This window comes from Glandiceps talaboti, chromosome 19 (assembly GCF_964340395.1).
Source record: "Glandiceps talaboti chromosome 19, keGlaTala1.1, whole genome shotgun sequence".
NCBI lineage: Eukaryota > Metazoa > Hemichordata > Enteropneusta > Spengelidae > Glandiceps > Glandiceps talaboti.
In genome coordinates this window covers 18,013,118-18,031,560 of record NC_135567.1, presented here as the reverse complement: position 1 = coordinate 18,031,560, position 18,443 = coordinate 18,013,118, and the positions used below count along the sequence as shown (strand labels likewise).

Sequence of the window (18,443 nt, the reverse complement as noted above, 5' to 3'; positions counted from 1 at the left end):
GTCAAAGGTAAAGACCAACAAATATTAAAGCCTACGCGATATCCCAAACCCACCAGAAATTATAGAAAACGAGTAATTATCACGAAATTATACTGCAAACTACACCCTAGCAATACCATTGCATATTACTGTCACATTTGTCAAGTGGCTGTTTGCAAAGTCTGCATTGTCAATGGCCACTGTAACATAAATCATGACCGTCGAGATATACAAGATACCTTAGAGAAATGCATCAAAGAACAAGACACGGCTGTTTCAAGTGCGGTGGACTTGGAAGAAACGATTGCCCGGGAAATATCAAAACTTGAAGATTCAATTAGCAAATCAAAAGTTGAACAACAGCATCATGAAAACAATACAAGAAGCTGTCTGAAGAACATGAGTCTTCAAGTAAAGAGGATTAAAAAAATGACAGTCCAGTTAGCAGAAATGAAATTAAGCCACAAAACCGTCAGCGATATTCACAGTTCTGTAGAGGAAGTAATCGATGGATCACCCATAGATTTCATTTCTAAAAGAGATGAAATTTCATCCTTGAGCGATAAGCTGTCTAGCGTTAAAAGGAAACGAGTACCAATATTCACAAATGCTGAATATATCCCGATCAACTCAGCCGACCCAGTGCATGGGTATCTAATATCTGAGGTATGTGCATCTCAGTGTGTCATCGAAGAATTTCCAAAAAGGATGAATATCGGTGAAATCATAACTCGTACTGTAATAACCAAAGACGTCAATGGCATAGATATTACTTCACTGGAGAAGGTGACTGCAGAGCTGGAAAAGCCAGATGGCGCATGTGAAAACCTAAGTGTTGAACGTAACGTTGATGGTACACATAGTATTACTTTGCATGGGGAACTGGAAGGAAGACACCAAATCATTATCAGGGTTGGTCATCTACAATTACCTGGAACACCAATTACTGTGACTGTCACCAAAGAAGCTACTCCAAGTGTCAACACCTCTAGCACTGAGAAGGTGGAAGGTAAGCTAGCCAATTGTTTGATACGACTTTCAATGACATTTACTTAATAGCAAAATAATGTCTTGCTACTATTAAACACAGAAGCTCTGAAACCATGATTGTATACGGTATCTCAGTATTCCTGTCAAACGTATTGCTATTCACTCCATGTGTTGACCTTTGGCACCACTGATAATACCTCAGTGACGTCATCACTATTGTCATAGGAACTTTATCAATCATCACGTACAATTACCCTATGTGTCCTTATCAACTGTTTGCAAACCTGGAAATATGTCCTCACCCCTTTAGTTAATTTATGAGCCAGTTGCCATGATACCAATGGCGGATGGAAGAGGTAGGTGGCGATAATCGTCAAAGAAAAAAACTACTGGAGCTTCTCCCATTTAGAACAAAATATGAATGTGTAAATATCATTTGTGAGAAATTCATTTAAATAATATTGTCTTTTTAATAGAAGAAGTTGAAAGAGTATGTGTATCTGAAGATAGGACTGACAATACCCTTCCAGATAAATGCAGTGGAATCTTCTCCACGCTTGATGTGACTGAAGAGGGTAATTTTGTAGACGTGCCGAACACGGGCGTAAGACTTCTTATTCCACCAGGGGCGATTCCAAAGGGCCAATCTAAGTCTATTTATGTTGGAGTTCAGTGGGATGAGACAGAAAGAATGCAAATGGAGTGGTCTTCCAGTCCAACTGGTGAGCATCGACCCACCTCCAGCCGACGTGGAAGAAGAGTTAGCCCGGTGGTTGTTTGCGGTCCTCATGGTACGAGTTTTGAGAAGCCAGTCATCATATCAATGCCTCACTGTGCTGTCAGCGATAATATACAGACCCTAACTGTCATTAAGAGCGACACGGACATAAACGAAAGAAGCACCTGGGAAGAAAACGACGACGGTGATTATAATCAATTGATTATGGATAATTATTCGCTTGTGTTTACACAACACTTCACCAAGTTTACATGTGTCTGTAGCGAGGAAAGTTCTGAACACACAGCAATGAGGTTATTCATCAGGGTATATAATAATCTACCTGAACCAGGTGATGACATGATTGTCCGAGTCTACGTTGGAGATGATAACCCTGATAATGTAGTGGTAAGTGTTTTAGTTTGTTGTACATTGGCCCTCTGTAGCAATTGTCGAATCTAAATTGTCCCAATTTATCAAGTAGACTGGCACATCATGCATCATGACCTACAGTATTATGGTATCATAAATAACACCTGAATATTAAACTGTTGAATTCATATTATACTACCATGTATTCAGACGCGAGTTGTATGGAGATGTTATTTTATTTGTTACCCGTACGTATGCACATTTTAGATAAACCATACACCCGGCACACTATTTGTTGCGACTGCGCAGGTCACAAGCTGTGGGAGATCAAGAGTGAGGAGGACGATTACAAGAGGGGACAGTCGTCATTATCAATTCTTCTTTACATGACAAAAAAATGATTAATTGAAGATCCATTATCACTATTTAGGAGACTTAGCTGTTTAATAATTATTATATGTTAGCAAATTTATGTACACATTTCACAACATACAACTATCACAACACGTATATACCATGTACTACTTTCGTACAAATGGCTAGCGTTCACACATACTATCACCAATTGTCTATATATTGGAATTAATCGAGGTTTTTTATTATTGGGTCATGCATGCACTGCAACGTATCCCATTTAGAACTATATTGTTACATATTTTTAAGATATGTTTGTTTCTTACAGCGTGTTGAAGAAGAGGCTTCTAAACTAAATTCAACCCTTAGTGACGGAGAAAGACACATCTTATTCCATAATAATGGAGACTGTGTTAATGTCAAAGTTGACACAGTTATTAAAGACTGGGAGTGTCTCAATTCCACTGAGCAGGTATGTATATTACATCATGCTAACATTACATCATGCTAAGCAAAAGTGTGTGATCTATCTATTTATCTATCTATCTAGCTATCTATTTATTTATCTATCTATCTTTCTATCTATCTATCTATCTATCTATCTATCTATATATCCATCCATCTATCTATCTATCTATCTATCTATCTATCTAATAGTATCTATCTATCTATCTATCTATCTATTTAATAGCATCTATCTATCTATCTATCTACCTACCTACCTACCTCCCTCCCTCCCTTCCTCCCTATTTATTTATTTATTTATTCATTTATTTGTTTGTTTGTTTATTTATTTATTCATTATTTATTTATTTATAGATGATAAACTTCTTTGCCATATGGGTTGAAAATCGCACAGAAAGCAGAACATTCGACTTCGAACCAGCTAGTGACGAGGTCAACAAATTTCGCTGCTTCTTGAAGATCTCACAAGGCCAGTTTGTTCAGGAGCAAGGTGCAGAACTCTGTATATACAGACGCTATAAACGTTAGGTAAATATGACAGTCATTGATTCCTTGATGAGTGATCTTGATTTCCTTAGTTAAATTTGTCTTTTCATCTCCAAGTATCCGTGATAGTGTTTCTGCAAATATTTGTCTTTATATAGTAGACACTGCTTTCCGTTATACCAGTTGTACACTATATATCATTCAATAGATTATGCCTGTATATTTCCAACCACCCAAACCTATTCAATCAATGTCTCCGTCTGTTTGACTTAGAAAACCACATTACAGTCACTGTGTATAATTAATAGTTCATTGAGCATCATTTGTTCACAAGTCTTTTATTTTTTTCTTAAAGAATCTCGCAATGACACCAGACAGTGGACGATTTAGCATACCCAGCAGTCCAGGACAGTCTTGCTCTCCATTTCCGACTTCCATCTCATCACCCGAAGATGTAAATAACACACCAAAGACGTATGTGCAGAGGAAACAACGTATCGATACGTGTACCATAAGGCATCAGGACAATGGAACTAAATGCTGTCGTCAAGTTACAAATGAAATCACCGAGAAAATGGCAATCGAGGGAGCGGAGGGTAACCTTGGACAAAGAAATGGGGAGGTAGTCTTGCCTTTAACGCCGTATGAGTGTGCAAAAGACGACAACGGTAAAACAGAGAACGGTCAGATTGCACTCGTTCTTCCCGGTTCAAATAATATCCATCCAAAGTTATATCGCGGGAAGCAAATGAATCCAGAATATACCATAACGATGGAGCTAGCTCACGAGCTAGCAATATTGTTAGACCCCGAGCACCCTATGCAAGCAGATTGGAGGATGTTGGCAAGCAAATTCGGTATTACCCTAGATAGGATGAAATATTTGGAAAGGTCGAAAAGTCCAACACAGGATCTACTCCAAATTCTACTTTGTGCACGTAAGCCATTAAGTGAGATATATGTTGTCTTAAAACAAATTCAGCGGCTGGATGCTGCTGAGGAGGTAAAGAGATATCTGCCTGAGTCTGCACAAAGCAGTGATGAAAAACACCAGATAGAAGAAATAAGTATATAACTTCTGACTGTGATGTACTGACAACATACAAGACAGTCCTTATGTTAAAAGCATTATATCAGGAATAATATAACAATAGTAGAGCAATCCTTCATACATACATACATACATACATACATACATACATACATACATACATACATACGTACGTACGTACGTACGTACGTACGTACGTACGTACATACATACATACATACATACATACACACACACACACACACACACATACATACATACAGACAGACAGACAGACAGACAGACATACAGACATACATACATACATACATACAGACAGACAGACAGACAGACAGACAGACAGACAAACAGACTTTCATATAAGTACATACACCATAGGCGATTTTAAAGTTTGATTGTTTGTAAAGTTTATCCATGCCTAAATATTTTTGTAGAAAATACATATTCAGACATAACGAGCATTGAAAAGAACATGATGCAGTTTCGTACCTACCTACCCATTGAAGTTAAATGCACAGTGACAACGTATCACAACTGTAACTTGCTCTTTTCGGACATAGCTGCTACCAATTTTCCTAATGTCGTGTTTGTGTGTGGCGACCATTTATTTTACCGGACTGTTAGATATTCGTATTACGTATCGGACTTTGTACTGTGCTTTACAATACAGATGTTATAGTCAAGAGCAAGAGGACTTTGTAATATACAGCTTGATTGTTGACACTAATTGTACTGTACAGCTGACCAGCACAAAGAAGTGTGTAATATGTTAAGATAATGAACATGTGTGTATCGATAGATACTTTGGTACCCAGTTTAGAGATTGAGGCGAAGTACTTTTAAGATTAGTTTTTTTTTTTAAATAAAGTAAATTCGCGTCATGATAGAGAAGAATACTCCAGTTACGTATCATATTATCAGATTGCTTTGCCAAAGTAATGTTAACTTGTCCATTTTGAACCATTTTATTCGACGTATGTAGGATCTAGATTTTTATTTCACTTAATATATCTTGGTTTATCTTATACATACATTTTGCACATTTAAATGTTATACAGTTGTTTTAAGACTTTTGAATCGTGAAGTCTCGTAAGAAATAATGGATGTGGAAACTGACTTCAACTGAAAATCACAATATAAAACTGTTATTCCAATATGTAATGGCTATACATCTGATGAGAAGAAACCAGTAACACAGACGCAATATGGAAAACAACAGAAAATATAACTATCTGAATTAGACACTCACATATTTAAAAAAAAAATAATGATTTTAAAAAATAAAATAAAAAATCTACCTTCCCCACTTATTCTAAAATTGAATGTAATCGGAACCACACAATTATTTTTTTTATGCCTAAGTGTAAAGAGGGAATGATACAAAAGCTAAGCGCTATTCCTGCCAACAAGAGTCTTACATTACAAGACAAATTTCAGGAGCCTCCATCGTGAGATATCTACCATGTATTCTCAAATATCAAATGTAATCTCAAATAACAGACAATCTCAAATGTCAAACTTTATCTCAAATAGAAAAGGTAATAACATGTCGAAGATAATCTCAAATGTCAAAGATAATCTCAAATGTCAAAGGTAATCTCAAATATCAAATGCAATATCAAATATCAACGGTTATCTTAAATAACAGACAATCTCAAATGTCAAAGCTAATTGCAAATATCAAAGGTAATCTCAAATAGAAAAGGTAATAACATGTCAAAGATAATCTCAAATCTCAAAGGTAATCTCAAATATCAAATGCAATCTCAAATATCAACGGTTATCTCAAATAACAGACAATCTCAAATGTCAAAGCTAATCACAAATGTGGAAATTAATGTCAAATATCAAAGGTAATCTCATGTCGAAGATAATCTCAACGATCAAAAGTAATGTCAAATATCAAAGATAATCTCAAATATTAAAGACAATCTCAAATGTCAAAGGTAATATCAAATGTCAAAGTTAATCCCAACTGTGAAAGGTAATCTGAATTTGTCAAAGGTAATCACACATACCAAGGTGATGACACATATGTCAAAATCGATTAAACCTATCAAAGGTGATTACACATCAGAAGTGATCTCACATATCAAAAGTGATTACACAGACACACTGTTTGTGATAGGTTTGATTCTTCTGATACCTGTTAACGAAAAAAGAATAGAACTTTAGTCAGTAATAGTTTCATGTATGACGTCATGGTCACTAGTGATGAATATTACTTTACTACTATATACATCTGTTCATACTGTATACATTCATTACTATTACATAATACGATGCTACTGTATACACATGTCAAGTAAATGCTAAGAATAAAACGCGATATCGTACAACTAAAGTTACTTCAACAATTTCATAATTTTGAATATTAAATAAAGTTGATGTTTATATTGCTACCTAGCAATACGTAGAAATATGTACACACATACACACAAACCGAATGTACACACTTAAAGTCTCACATAATCATATTGATTCATAAACACATGCATTCATTCATACACTTAACAAATACTTATGTGCACACATACATACATACATACATACATACATACATACATACATACATACATACATACATACATACATACATACACACACATACACATACATACATACATACATACATACATACATACATACATACATACATATATATGAAAGGAAATATTAAGTACTAAAATAACAAGAATATACAGTTGTCTTTGATACCTTGCATCCGTCACGTGACCACGTTATAGTATCTGCATTTTGAGATGCACATGTATGTTGTATAGTAGAGATAGAGAAGTGTACGTCATATCATGTTAGTAGATAACAGTATTATATAATACAATATAATGTTATATATATTATATATAGCATATATATATATATATATATATATATATATATATATATATATAACTCGGTGAGTATCAATCTGCTAAGACAGTGCTCTATACCGCAGTGGCAGAGCGTAATAGTTTTGGTAGTACTGGAACTCTTTCTTGGGTGTAACTCGGAGTTTCACGCATATTGCGATCATCAGACACACATTTTTATTTGATTTTTAATATATTTTGTTTATACTGAGTGTCTGATGATCGCAATATGCGTGAAACTCCGAGTTACACCCAAGAAAGAGTTCCAGTACTACCAAAACTATATATATATATATATATATATATATATATATATATATATATATATATATATATATATATATATATATATATATATATATATATATATATATATTATTTATATAACATATCACACACACACTCATATATATATGTATATATATATATATATATATATATATATATATATATATATATATATATATATATATATATATGATTAGTAATGTATGCCATATCCTGTGAATAGAAGATCGTGATCTTAGATATGATATGAATTGATAACATAAAATAATATTATGATATTGATATTTGAAATATACAAGACAGAAATCTTGCGAATATAATTAATTACTTTGACATGTAGGTCACATTAGAAAAGGGGACATTAAGAATATATTTTTTTAAACCTATTATATCATGATAACTAACAATTCCATGATACAAAAAATGAAACCTGGTTTGAATGTCTGAGTAGGAATAGATGTGAAAATAAGATATAAGGATGGAGGTGTATAATGAATATCATCAAATTATGGTTACAAGATGGAGGGCATGGTACTTGTAGAAAATGAAAATCAGATTTGACGGACTTCGTTGTATTTCCTATACTAATAATGTTAGATTTTGATTTGATTTTTAATATATTTTGTTTATATTTTGCGCTTGTTTTCATTTTCATATCTTCGAAATACTAAAGTATTCAAACCGTCGGTTATTATCTACAGCGACAAACCAACCCACACTGATATCAGTTTGATGCTTTATATTTTTAGAAGATGCTTTAATACACCATTGTTTGACAATATCATTTCACTTGATATACTTACCACTAGGTAGATCAAATTCAAAGTAATAGTACCCATCATACAACAGTTCATATTCATGTATTAATATGTCACCTTGTCTACCATTTAGTTCCAAATTGGTTGCAAATTTGTGACCTTTCTTGCCATTTGTAAATCGGTACACTCCATCCATTATCATAACAGGGGTGTTTGTAACTATGAACTTTGAACTTTCCAATATGATTTGTATTGCAGAGAATGAATTCCATATCTAAAGAAATGTTCATAAAATATAAATTGAATGATCTCATATGTGAGCAGAGTTCTTGTGTCTGTCTGTCTGTCTGTCTGTCTGTCTGTCTGTCTGTCTGTCTGTCTTTATGTATGTATGTATGTATGTATGTATGTATGTATGTATGTATGTATGTATGTATGTATGTATGTATGAGTGCGTTTGTACGTGAATGTTTGTGTGTGTGTATCATTAGAGGAGCATTTGTATAATACATTAGCGCTGTTCATAGGTAGAGAGTGATTCCCCGAAGATTCTAGTAATCATTCCAGTAATCAACTAGCATATAACAAATAGATATAAAGATATATTATTTTACCTGAATCCGCCATTCATATCTATTTACATCATTTACAACATAGTACTTTCCCTCAATCAATGTTTGATATTCAATCATCCAGGGTTGAATATTAATCCTTATAACAATGTCTTCTTCTAGATCACTTGCTGCAATAAAATACTGCACTTTTAAACAGTATACAATTGGAATATATGCTAAAGAACAGAGGGTATTGTAATCAAACTCACATTTTAGGTGAAGACTACTAGCTTCATGTCTTATTAAATGAAAAAAGAAAATTACTCTTCATGCAAGGTTTTTATAACCAATACCTTTATTGTATTTGTAAAGTTATAATTGAATTTCTTCATCCAGTGTCGATAAGGAATACATCTGTTATAAATATTCATTTATGTCAATTTTAATACAAACCAAGTGACAGTTCTAATTTCCTTGTTCTTCCATTTCTGCAACTATAGCATTTCATAGGTTGTGTAAAGTCATGTGAATACTGTTAATGTACATTCAAAGTCTTCGAATGGATACAAAATGTTTTGTCTGATAATGATTTGAATATAAATCGACTTTACCTTGCAAGTTGGTACCATTTTTATATTCAATTATCAATGTCAATCTATCTCTCTTCATAATGTTGCTTTGTCCGAATAGATTTGGTGGATTTCCTGCTATGCGAAAAGCCTGAAATCGTAATGAGAATATAAAATATATAGTGTTGTATACAACAGTATAGAATTTTCGAACAGTACAATGTTATGTAGTAAATGTTTAACCATGCATCTCCAAAACAATCTTAACAAGTGGCGTGCATCTCATGGCCAATCTATATACAACAAGAGGTATTAAATCAACATGAATCATTTAAATAGTATATGCTATACTATAACTTACAATACGATTCATTGGAGTGCTTCCATCAATAGCGATAGCCAGATGTTTCCAGGATGGAATATAGAAACCATTATTATCTCCTAAATCTATAGTAGAGTTAAACAGATTTTCAACTGAGTCACTTTCCATGTCCAGTACTATGTTTGGTGTTTTCAAAACCAGAGACGCATTACCAGGTTCAATCCTATCAAGGACGAATGTTGATAGTAACTCAATTGTCTCTATTACGTCATCAACTGTGATCTTTCCTTGTCTATGTGGTAATGTCACATTTCCATCCTTCCCATATGCTAATGTCTCATTTCCATTTATCTTATCGGTGCCAATGATAAGAATGTCTAATACTTGAAGTACGTCTGCAAAGTAAGGAAAGTGAAATATTTGAACTCAGAAACACACTACATTGATTATGGGATACGTAGCTACTTATCAATTTGATTGTATGCATACTAAATGTCCTAATTTGCATATTATTTGTCACTGTTTTTTGTCACTGTTTTACGATTGTACTGTATATCTCAAAACATGTGTATGTTAGTAAAAAGAAACTTACTCCATGCTAAATGTATCAGGAGAATTTGATCTTCAAACTTACAGTTAAAATAATGTAGGCTTGGTGTTTCGCTCATGCAACATGACATTTAATAAACACATTCAGACAAGTTCTAATTCAAAAGAAATAATTGCATAGCTGCCATGCACAATGGGGATGTAGATGTCAACTTGAAATGTTGCTTATCAGTTACAAAATAAACAATTGCAGCCATTAAAATCACCAAGTCCATGTGTAATGTTTTCATTACAAGCCTGTTTTTACTGCACTGTGAAAGAATAGCAATGCTTATCAGTGTCCAATGTGATTGGGCAAAGGATCCTGTTGTGTTTATTGTGTCCAGATCTCTGGTATTGTTAGTCTAGGGTTTAATATGTCTATATCAAAAACTTAGTGCCCCTGAATGAAACGCCAAGCCTACCAAGCTATACAATTCTATATAATGTTCATTTAAAACACTGAATTCATTGAAATATCTTTACTAATTATCGTAAATGAATACCTTTGGTGAAATTAAGGAGGTCTCCAGAGTTGATTTCTTCTGGGGAAAGTACTCTTTCAACAAGATGGGTGACCTACACATACAACAAATAGTAATTACTTGAAAGATTAAATACGAAAATCTAATGCACAAATTCTTCGGTTAGAGATAAGTTATTGTATGTAGGAAACCAATAGTATTTTAAACTATTCATTTACATGGGTGCCATGTACAGTTATTGCTCTCGCAGGTCATGTCAGTAATTCTTGGTATATTTATAGGTACTCATAATGATTTCTCTACATTAATAATTTATGCAAACACAGGTCATGATCTATACTCTGCTTATAGTCAAAGGTAGCTGATAATATAATTCGTTTGCTGTTTTGCAACTATGTGAAAGTATCTGAATTGTACTTACATTTGTGTAATTACTAAATCCGTTAAGACGTGCAGCTAGTAACTCAGCAGAGGACTCTCCGGGTCTTGTAGCTGTGAATGTATTCAATAAAACAGGTCTAAGACTATTTCAAAGAAGAAGACTGATCGGGTTTATTTCTGACTTCCATACGCTATCAGTGACTCGGCTCAATTGGAAAAAAGGTTTTAAAATAAGTCTGACCGGACTGTTCCTTTAAGTTGATATCAGTAATCAATAAAAGTGTACAGAAAGACAGAAATAAGCTTGAATGGACACTTCCTTTATATAATATAAAGTTGATAGCAGTAATCAATACAAGTGTACTAAAGGCAGAAATAAGTCTGACTGGACTTTTCCTTTAAGTTGATAGCAGTAACCAATACAAAGTACTAATGGCAAAAATAAGTCTGACTGGACTTTTCCTTTAAGTTGATAGCAGTAACCAATACAAAAGATATGATATGGCCAGTACATGACATGAGCATCTTTTATAGGACACACACAAAATGAATAAGAATCAAACAACTTTATTATCGTGTATTTACAAACTCGTCACTTCACAATTCTTATTTTATTATAATTCAATGCAGCTTGTGTTTTTAATAGAGTTCGATAATCAACACCTCAGTTCAAAACTCATGCCTACAAAGTTTAATCTCGCCCCTTTTAAATCGTAGTCTATGCTTTCATTTGCATAAGGTTGATCATTCCATGAACTAGGCAAAGTTACATGCACATTTCATGAATTGGGCAGTTTCACGGCTTCACTTATTCTTTATCCACAAGTTAACCGTTATTTTAAAAAGGAGAAGGAAGGAAATATGTGAGAAATATTATAGTTCCAGAAAGAATGTATATCCCCAAAATTAAAAATAGGAAACAATTATATTCTTTAATTCGGCTTACCCTTTGTTTCACAAATATACCATTCATAATTTGAAACACCACTAACAGTAAGCACTGGGACTGGAGCATACCACCTATGAATAAACAACAGTAACAACTGATAATCAGGTCTAAGGCAAATAAACAAATGTAAGTATAGTATAATTATGATATAGGAATTTATTATATATAATTTATTATTGTTGCAAAAATAATATATACATCAACACTAAACAAGTCATGCACATATTCCTACCTACCTACTACCACCCTACATACATACATACATACATACATACATACATACATACATACATACATACACACACACACACACACACACACACACACACACACACACACACATACATACATACATACATACATACATACATACATACATACATACATACATACATACATACATACATACATACATACATACATACATACATACCACATTAAGATACTGTTCTCAACTCTTTCTGGTATTGGTTCATAATATGCTTGGTAAGACATAGGATTACCATCACCGGTTACCATTAACCCATCCGAATTTATTTTAGAATCAATCCATGTCATAAAATCAGTATCGTATAAAAGGTCAGGAGAGACGGTTGATTTTATGTCGAGAAGCTTTTGGTAATCTAGAATCTGAACCAATTGCAGACCTAAGTTATCACAAAATCTGTATGCATCAGGATGATTTATCTTAACCGCTGCCACCAATGTTCCAGAATCTAAATTGTGTGAAGCAATAGGAATATTATAATTTTACATTATAACCTTTTTGAATTGTAGCAGACTTGAATTGTAACACAACAAAACATATTTATACATAGTTCCATTAAATCAATGTTATTATTATGACATAAAAAGAATAATCACAAAAATATTAAATGTCTACACCAAAAATATATATTTCATGTTTCTTTTACTATTGTCAGTGTGCACACCGAGTGATACGAACTTTGTTAATGTACTGCCCAAATGCCATATATCATTAAATACATAGGTAACGTTAAACATTTGGAAAACAAAACAAACAAAACAAAACAAAACAAAACAAACTAAACTAAATTAGATTAAATAAAACTAAACTCAACTAAACAAACTCAACTAAATTAAACTAAACTAAACTTAATATATTAAACTAATTTAAACTAAACTAAACTAATCTAAACTAAACTAAACTAATCTAAACTAAACTAAACTAAACTAAACAAAATACACTTAACTAAACTAAACTAAACTAAACTAAGCCACACTAAACTTACAGACTACTCTCAATTTGGTTCTTAGTAATTCATCTGTAACATTTTTTAAGTAAAAAAACGACTTACCAGGATCTTCACAGATATAATAATACCGAAAAAAACATAGATCTTGAAACAGTAGACATGACGTATTGTCACAACTGCGTAATAGGAAGAAAAAAAACTTTGTTACGATTATATACACAAAACTTGCTTTAACACTGACAAAATGTGATACAGTTAATTAAAACAACACCTCTGTAAATTCAATCTCGGTTACCCAGATTCTAGCCGTTGGGAGCCCTGCCTACGAGACCTCCCCAAACGAGAGTCTGTGGAAACGAGATTCCAACTCGCCCGCACAGGAAGTAGCTATTAGAGCAGTGCATGCTGGGGAATACTTTCACGTCCAACATTGTATGATATAAACGAATTAGGTACTTTCGTGATAAGTTATCTATTCTCAAGCGAGTGATACATCTAAAGTATGACAAATAGGCCTCGAAAACCCATTTTTTATGACTTGGAAGGAATGTACTGTGAAACTCCTGGCGCGGTGTGCAGTTGAAACGTAGTTTCCCCAGACTCTCGTGCGCGTGGTCTCGTAGAAGAGCCCCAGCGGTGAGAGTCTGGGTAACCGAGACTATGTAAGAGTAGATTTGTATTGCATTCAATTATGCGTAATAATTAGTCACAAAAATAAACATAAATTAGAGAAATTTGAAAGTATACATGGCTGTCAGCGATGATGTCCACGTACATCCAAGTGTTGTGGAAATTCATCAACTCATCCGACTGAAATCCTAACACAAAGCCCGTTCACTGAAGGTCCAAGAGCTTCGGGAACGTCTGGGTATTTCACAATTCTTGTTGGGCCTCTAATATAAAATCTCGAACCATTTTTTTGCTGAAATTTGGCAACGACAGCCGAGTTATAAGTTATCTATTCTCAAGCGAATGATACATCTAAAGTACGACAAATAGGCCTCGAAAACCCATTTTTTTATGACTTGGAAGGTTAAGGTTTTTTAATTGTCAAAGTATAACTTTTGAAAAACCACAGACTGACAAGAAAGGGCGATATTGATGATATACTGTACACCCTTCTATTCTGTATTTGTTATTTCCTCATTGAATTGGAGGAAACAAAGTGTTTTCATATAAACACACTGTAAAGGAATACTGTGGAAGGTCTTTTAGATTCTGTTTTGATGAACATTCTATCATGTTGATATTATTTTTTTTAAATTAACATAGTTATTGCCATTAACCACAACATAAATGAATTATTAATTACAAGTATAAATACTTATAGGGTTATATTTTTTGAAAATCAATTAACATAATCATTTTCTATACTTACTTTAACCGGACACAGTAAATAGGACTAATTTGACCGGAAACGGCTGATGGGAAATTCAGCGTTGTCCCGTCTAATGTCTGTAGTCGTCCGGAGCTGACTATGGCGTCAAACCATATATCTTTACCCTTCAGTTTATCGTTCTCCATAACATATTGGTGTATATCATCCAATTTCTGATCACTCGTGATTTGTAATAGTTGTTTTCCGATACTCTGGCAAAAGTCCACAGCCACAGGGTGTTCTTTGAGATAAAATACCCACAATGACGATGGCGACGCTGAGATGTGAAAAAAAATAAACACTACACTGTAGTAGATGTTAGTATTGAGGGATGGTTTGGTTAACCGAAGAAAAGGGACTCATGTTAATAATGTTTTTTTTTATATTCTCTGTGTTCAAAGTGCTTTTGAACAGCGGCACGGATCTATAACGGCACAAAAAGTCCTTTATACGTCATCAACTCTATGTGGAACATAAAATCCATTGCAGCCTTTATAAGTACATAGGAGTGAAGCATTCACATTGCAAACTCTATCCTACCAGGAGGCACAGTCGTGGGTCCAATCATTCCCAATGACTTTAGCCATTCAGAAACAAACGACAGCAATGGGACTCGAACCTTCAACCCGCAGATTCCAAGCCAGCCACTAACCATTCGACCATCACGACACCACTTTGGTCTCTATTAGTGTTATCTTATCAGAGCAGCCATAACGCCTAGCAATACATAATACAACTATTTCGTTCTGTTCCAAAGTTTTCTATAGTTCTGACGAAAAACACGTTTTACTCCAAAAGTGTAAGTCTACTTCTAACTGCGTGTTTGTTATAACCTTAAAGAATCGTTGTAGGGACGTTTAAAAATAACTACCAATGATTTAGAAAGAACAATAACAGCATGGAATTCAGGAATTCCTTATGTTTTGTAAGCCATCAAGTACTAAATTAGTTTGTTCTGTGGTAAACTCATGTAAGCTTTATATACCAAATTGTTAAGATTATTCAAACTAGGCAAAATCTAGTTTGTCACAGTAGCAGATCTCTGTTAATAGGTTATAATGATTGATATGTTCAATGAGGCTATTCTCCTGATAATCTTAATTTTATTTATACTGGAAAACAAACACTTGTCTTCCAAGAAATACAGTGACGGCCATCCCTCATGGGGTCAGACCAGTGTTTATGCAGGAGGAAATCAGTCCCGTCTGTACCCGGGGAAAACCTATGCTGTTTGGTAGAGTCAAACTGAACGACACTCTTCTTACTTACACGATGGTAAGTTTAACGTGTTCTACAGTTGTTTGATTGGTTATTTTCAAAGACTGAGATGCAATATTAACGTTACACTATCGCTAAATGTTTGTTACATTTCCATATAACCGACACACCCACACCCACGCACACACACACACACACACACACACACACACACACACACACACACACACACACACACACACACACACACATAACCTATCTCGGTGTACAACCTTACCTGAACGTCCAACATTGATCAGCAATACAGATACCAAGATACATCTAAGACATGTAATAGGAGACATTGTGTGGCTGTATTCGTGGTTTTAGTTGCAATGCTTCACAGTAATCAGTTGTCAGTCTCTAATATGCCTTTATATGTGTAAAGATTATTCCAACGACAATGCCGACTTCACAGTCAATTCATTTTTAAAATCTAATACCTTCAGTAATGAAATAATAAAATATACTTAGCAGTTATGATTACTAATTTCCTAAAATCTAATAAAATATTCAAAGTTACATTCAGGGTGAAAAATAATTAAAAACATATAAATGTAAACGTACATGACGAGGTTTAATAATACAATATCTAACTTATTATATATTTAATATCGTCAATATTTGATAACTAAACTAAGTGAATTTATTACAATAAATATTATAAAACGAATTCTCTATCACCAAATCTAGAATTGGATTCAATGATCAATAAATGATATTAAACATTGATATTTCATTTTCTCTTCATTATGTTCAATATATTATTTTTTAAATATTAGTTATATTATATTAAAGTGTTCTCTAAATAATCAATCTCGATAATATCAATAACTAATAACATTATTAAAAGAAAGATGGAGGCTAACAGCTAAAATGACGTAGGTTTGGTGTTTCACTCATAGAACATTACGTTTCTGACAGAGCTAGACATATTTCAACTCTAGACTAACAATAACAGAGACACAATAAACACAGCAGGATCCTTTACCCAGTCACATTGAACACTGATAAGCATTTCTATTCTTTTAAACTGCAGTAGAAACTGGGTTCTAGAGAAAATATTACACATGAACGTGACGATTTTATAATGGCTGCAATTATTTATTTTCTAACTGATAATCAACATATCAACTTGACTACTTCTACATCCCCACTATGCATGGCACCTATGTAATTATAACATGAGTATTCATCATAACAGAACGGCACATTGACCTTTGTTGTATATATATAGATACCAGATATGCAAATTTGGATTGTATAAGTTAACATTAAAATGCATAATTACATGAAGATGAAGGTCAGTTGTATCACGTGATCAAAATTGTGTAATCAGACCGAGTAAAAATGACAACTGGCAAATAACTAAATGCTATTATTTACGAAATAGTGTTCACAAATGGTACAACATGCTAGCATGTTCGACTGTTAGGAGGTGATCCGACTATCAGACATGTTATTCGTTGGAGTGAATAAATAACGCCAACGGGTTTTTTTTTCTGTTCGAACACCATATGGTGCGTTCTACCAGCAAGGATGACACGCAGTTCCAAAACTGCTACAATTAATGTTACATTGTCTGGTTTTTTTGTTTTATTCTGTAAAGAGGCTGGCATTTGCATAACATCAGATGAAAGTGCTTCTCTGACAGCGAACAAATTCAGCATTCCAAATGATATCGCATTCACTTTGAGGGATGACGTAGCTCCTGTAATCATTATTGGAATTTGTGTTATAAATACTGTACAAGCTTTTTTCACTTTACTTCATGGAGGCAGTGACACGGAAGTAAGTAATTCATTTCTGATTCTTCAAAAAATCGAGAATTATGAAATAATGACATGTTATAGTGTAAAGTTCTGCAAGTATGTATATATGTATGTATGTATGTATGTATGTATGTATGTATGTATGTGTGTGTATGTATGTATGTATGTATGTATGTATGTATGTATGTATGTATATGTATGTATGTATGTATGTAGGTAGGTAGGTATTTATGTATGCAGGTAGGTAGGTATATGTGTATGTATGTATGTATGTATGTATGTATGTATGTATGTATGTATGTATGTATGTATGTATGTATGAATGTATGTATGTATGTATGTATGTATGTATGTATGTATGTGTGTGTGTGTAGGTAGGTAGGTAGATAGGTATGTATGTATGTATGTATGTATGTATGTATGTATGTATGTATGTGTGTGTGTGTGTGTGTAGGTAGGTAGGTAGGTAGATAGGTATGTATGTATGTATGTATGTATGTATGTATGTATGTATGTATGTATGTATGTATGTATGTATGTATGTATTACATATATTTACGACGCGTGATAGTCTACAGCTGTTCCATAACCTTAATGTCCTTGTCTTTATTTTTAATCTCGATATAACAGCACAAACACG

General features: G+C 33.6%; 1 protein-coding gene across 2 annotated transcripts; it reads left to right on the top strand.

Moving 5' to 3' along the window:
- Positions 1-1,809: 1,809 nt before the first annotated feature.
- Positions 1,810-4,517, top strand: LOC144450328 (uncharacterized). 2 transcript variants are annotated; one of them, XM_078140927.1, is made up of 4 exons: positions 1,810-2,095; positions 2,742-2,885; positions 3,233-3,406; positions 3,720-3,851. In XM_078140927.1, exons 1-3 carry the CDS (start codon positions 1,913-1,915, stop codon positions 3,404-3,406), a joined length of 501 nt encoding a protein of 166 aa, XP_077997053.1. In that variant the 5' UTR covers positions 1,810-1,912; the 3' UTR covers positions 3,720-3,851. The 2 variants fall into 2 exon arrangements, with proteins under 2 accessions (XP_077997053.1, XP_077997052.1); XM_078140926.1 differs by lacking the exons at positions 1,810-2,095; positions 2,742-2,885 and having other exon boundaries at positions 3,277-3,406; positions 3,720-4,517.
- The last annotated feature ends 13,926 nt before the right edge of the window (positions 4,518-18,443 follow it).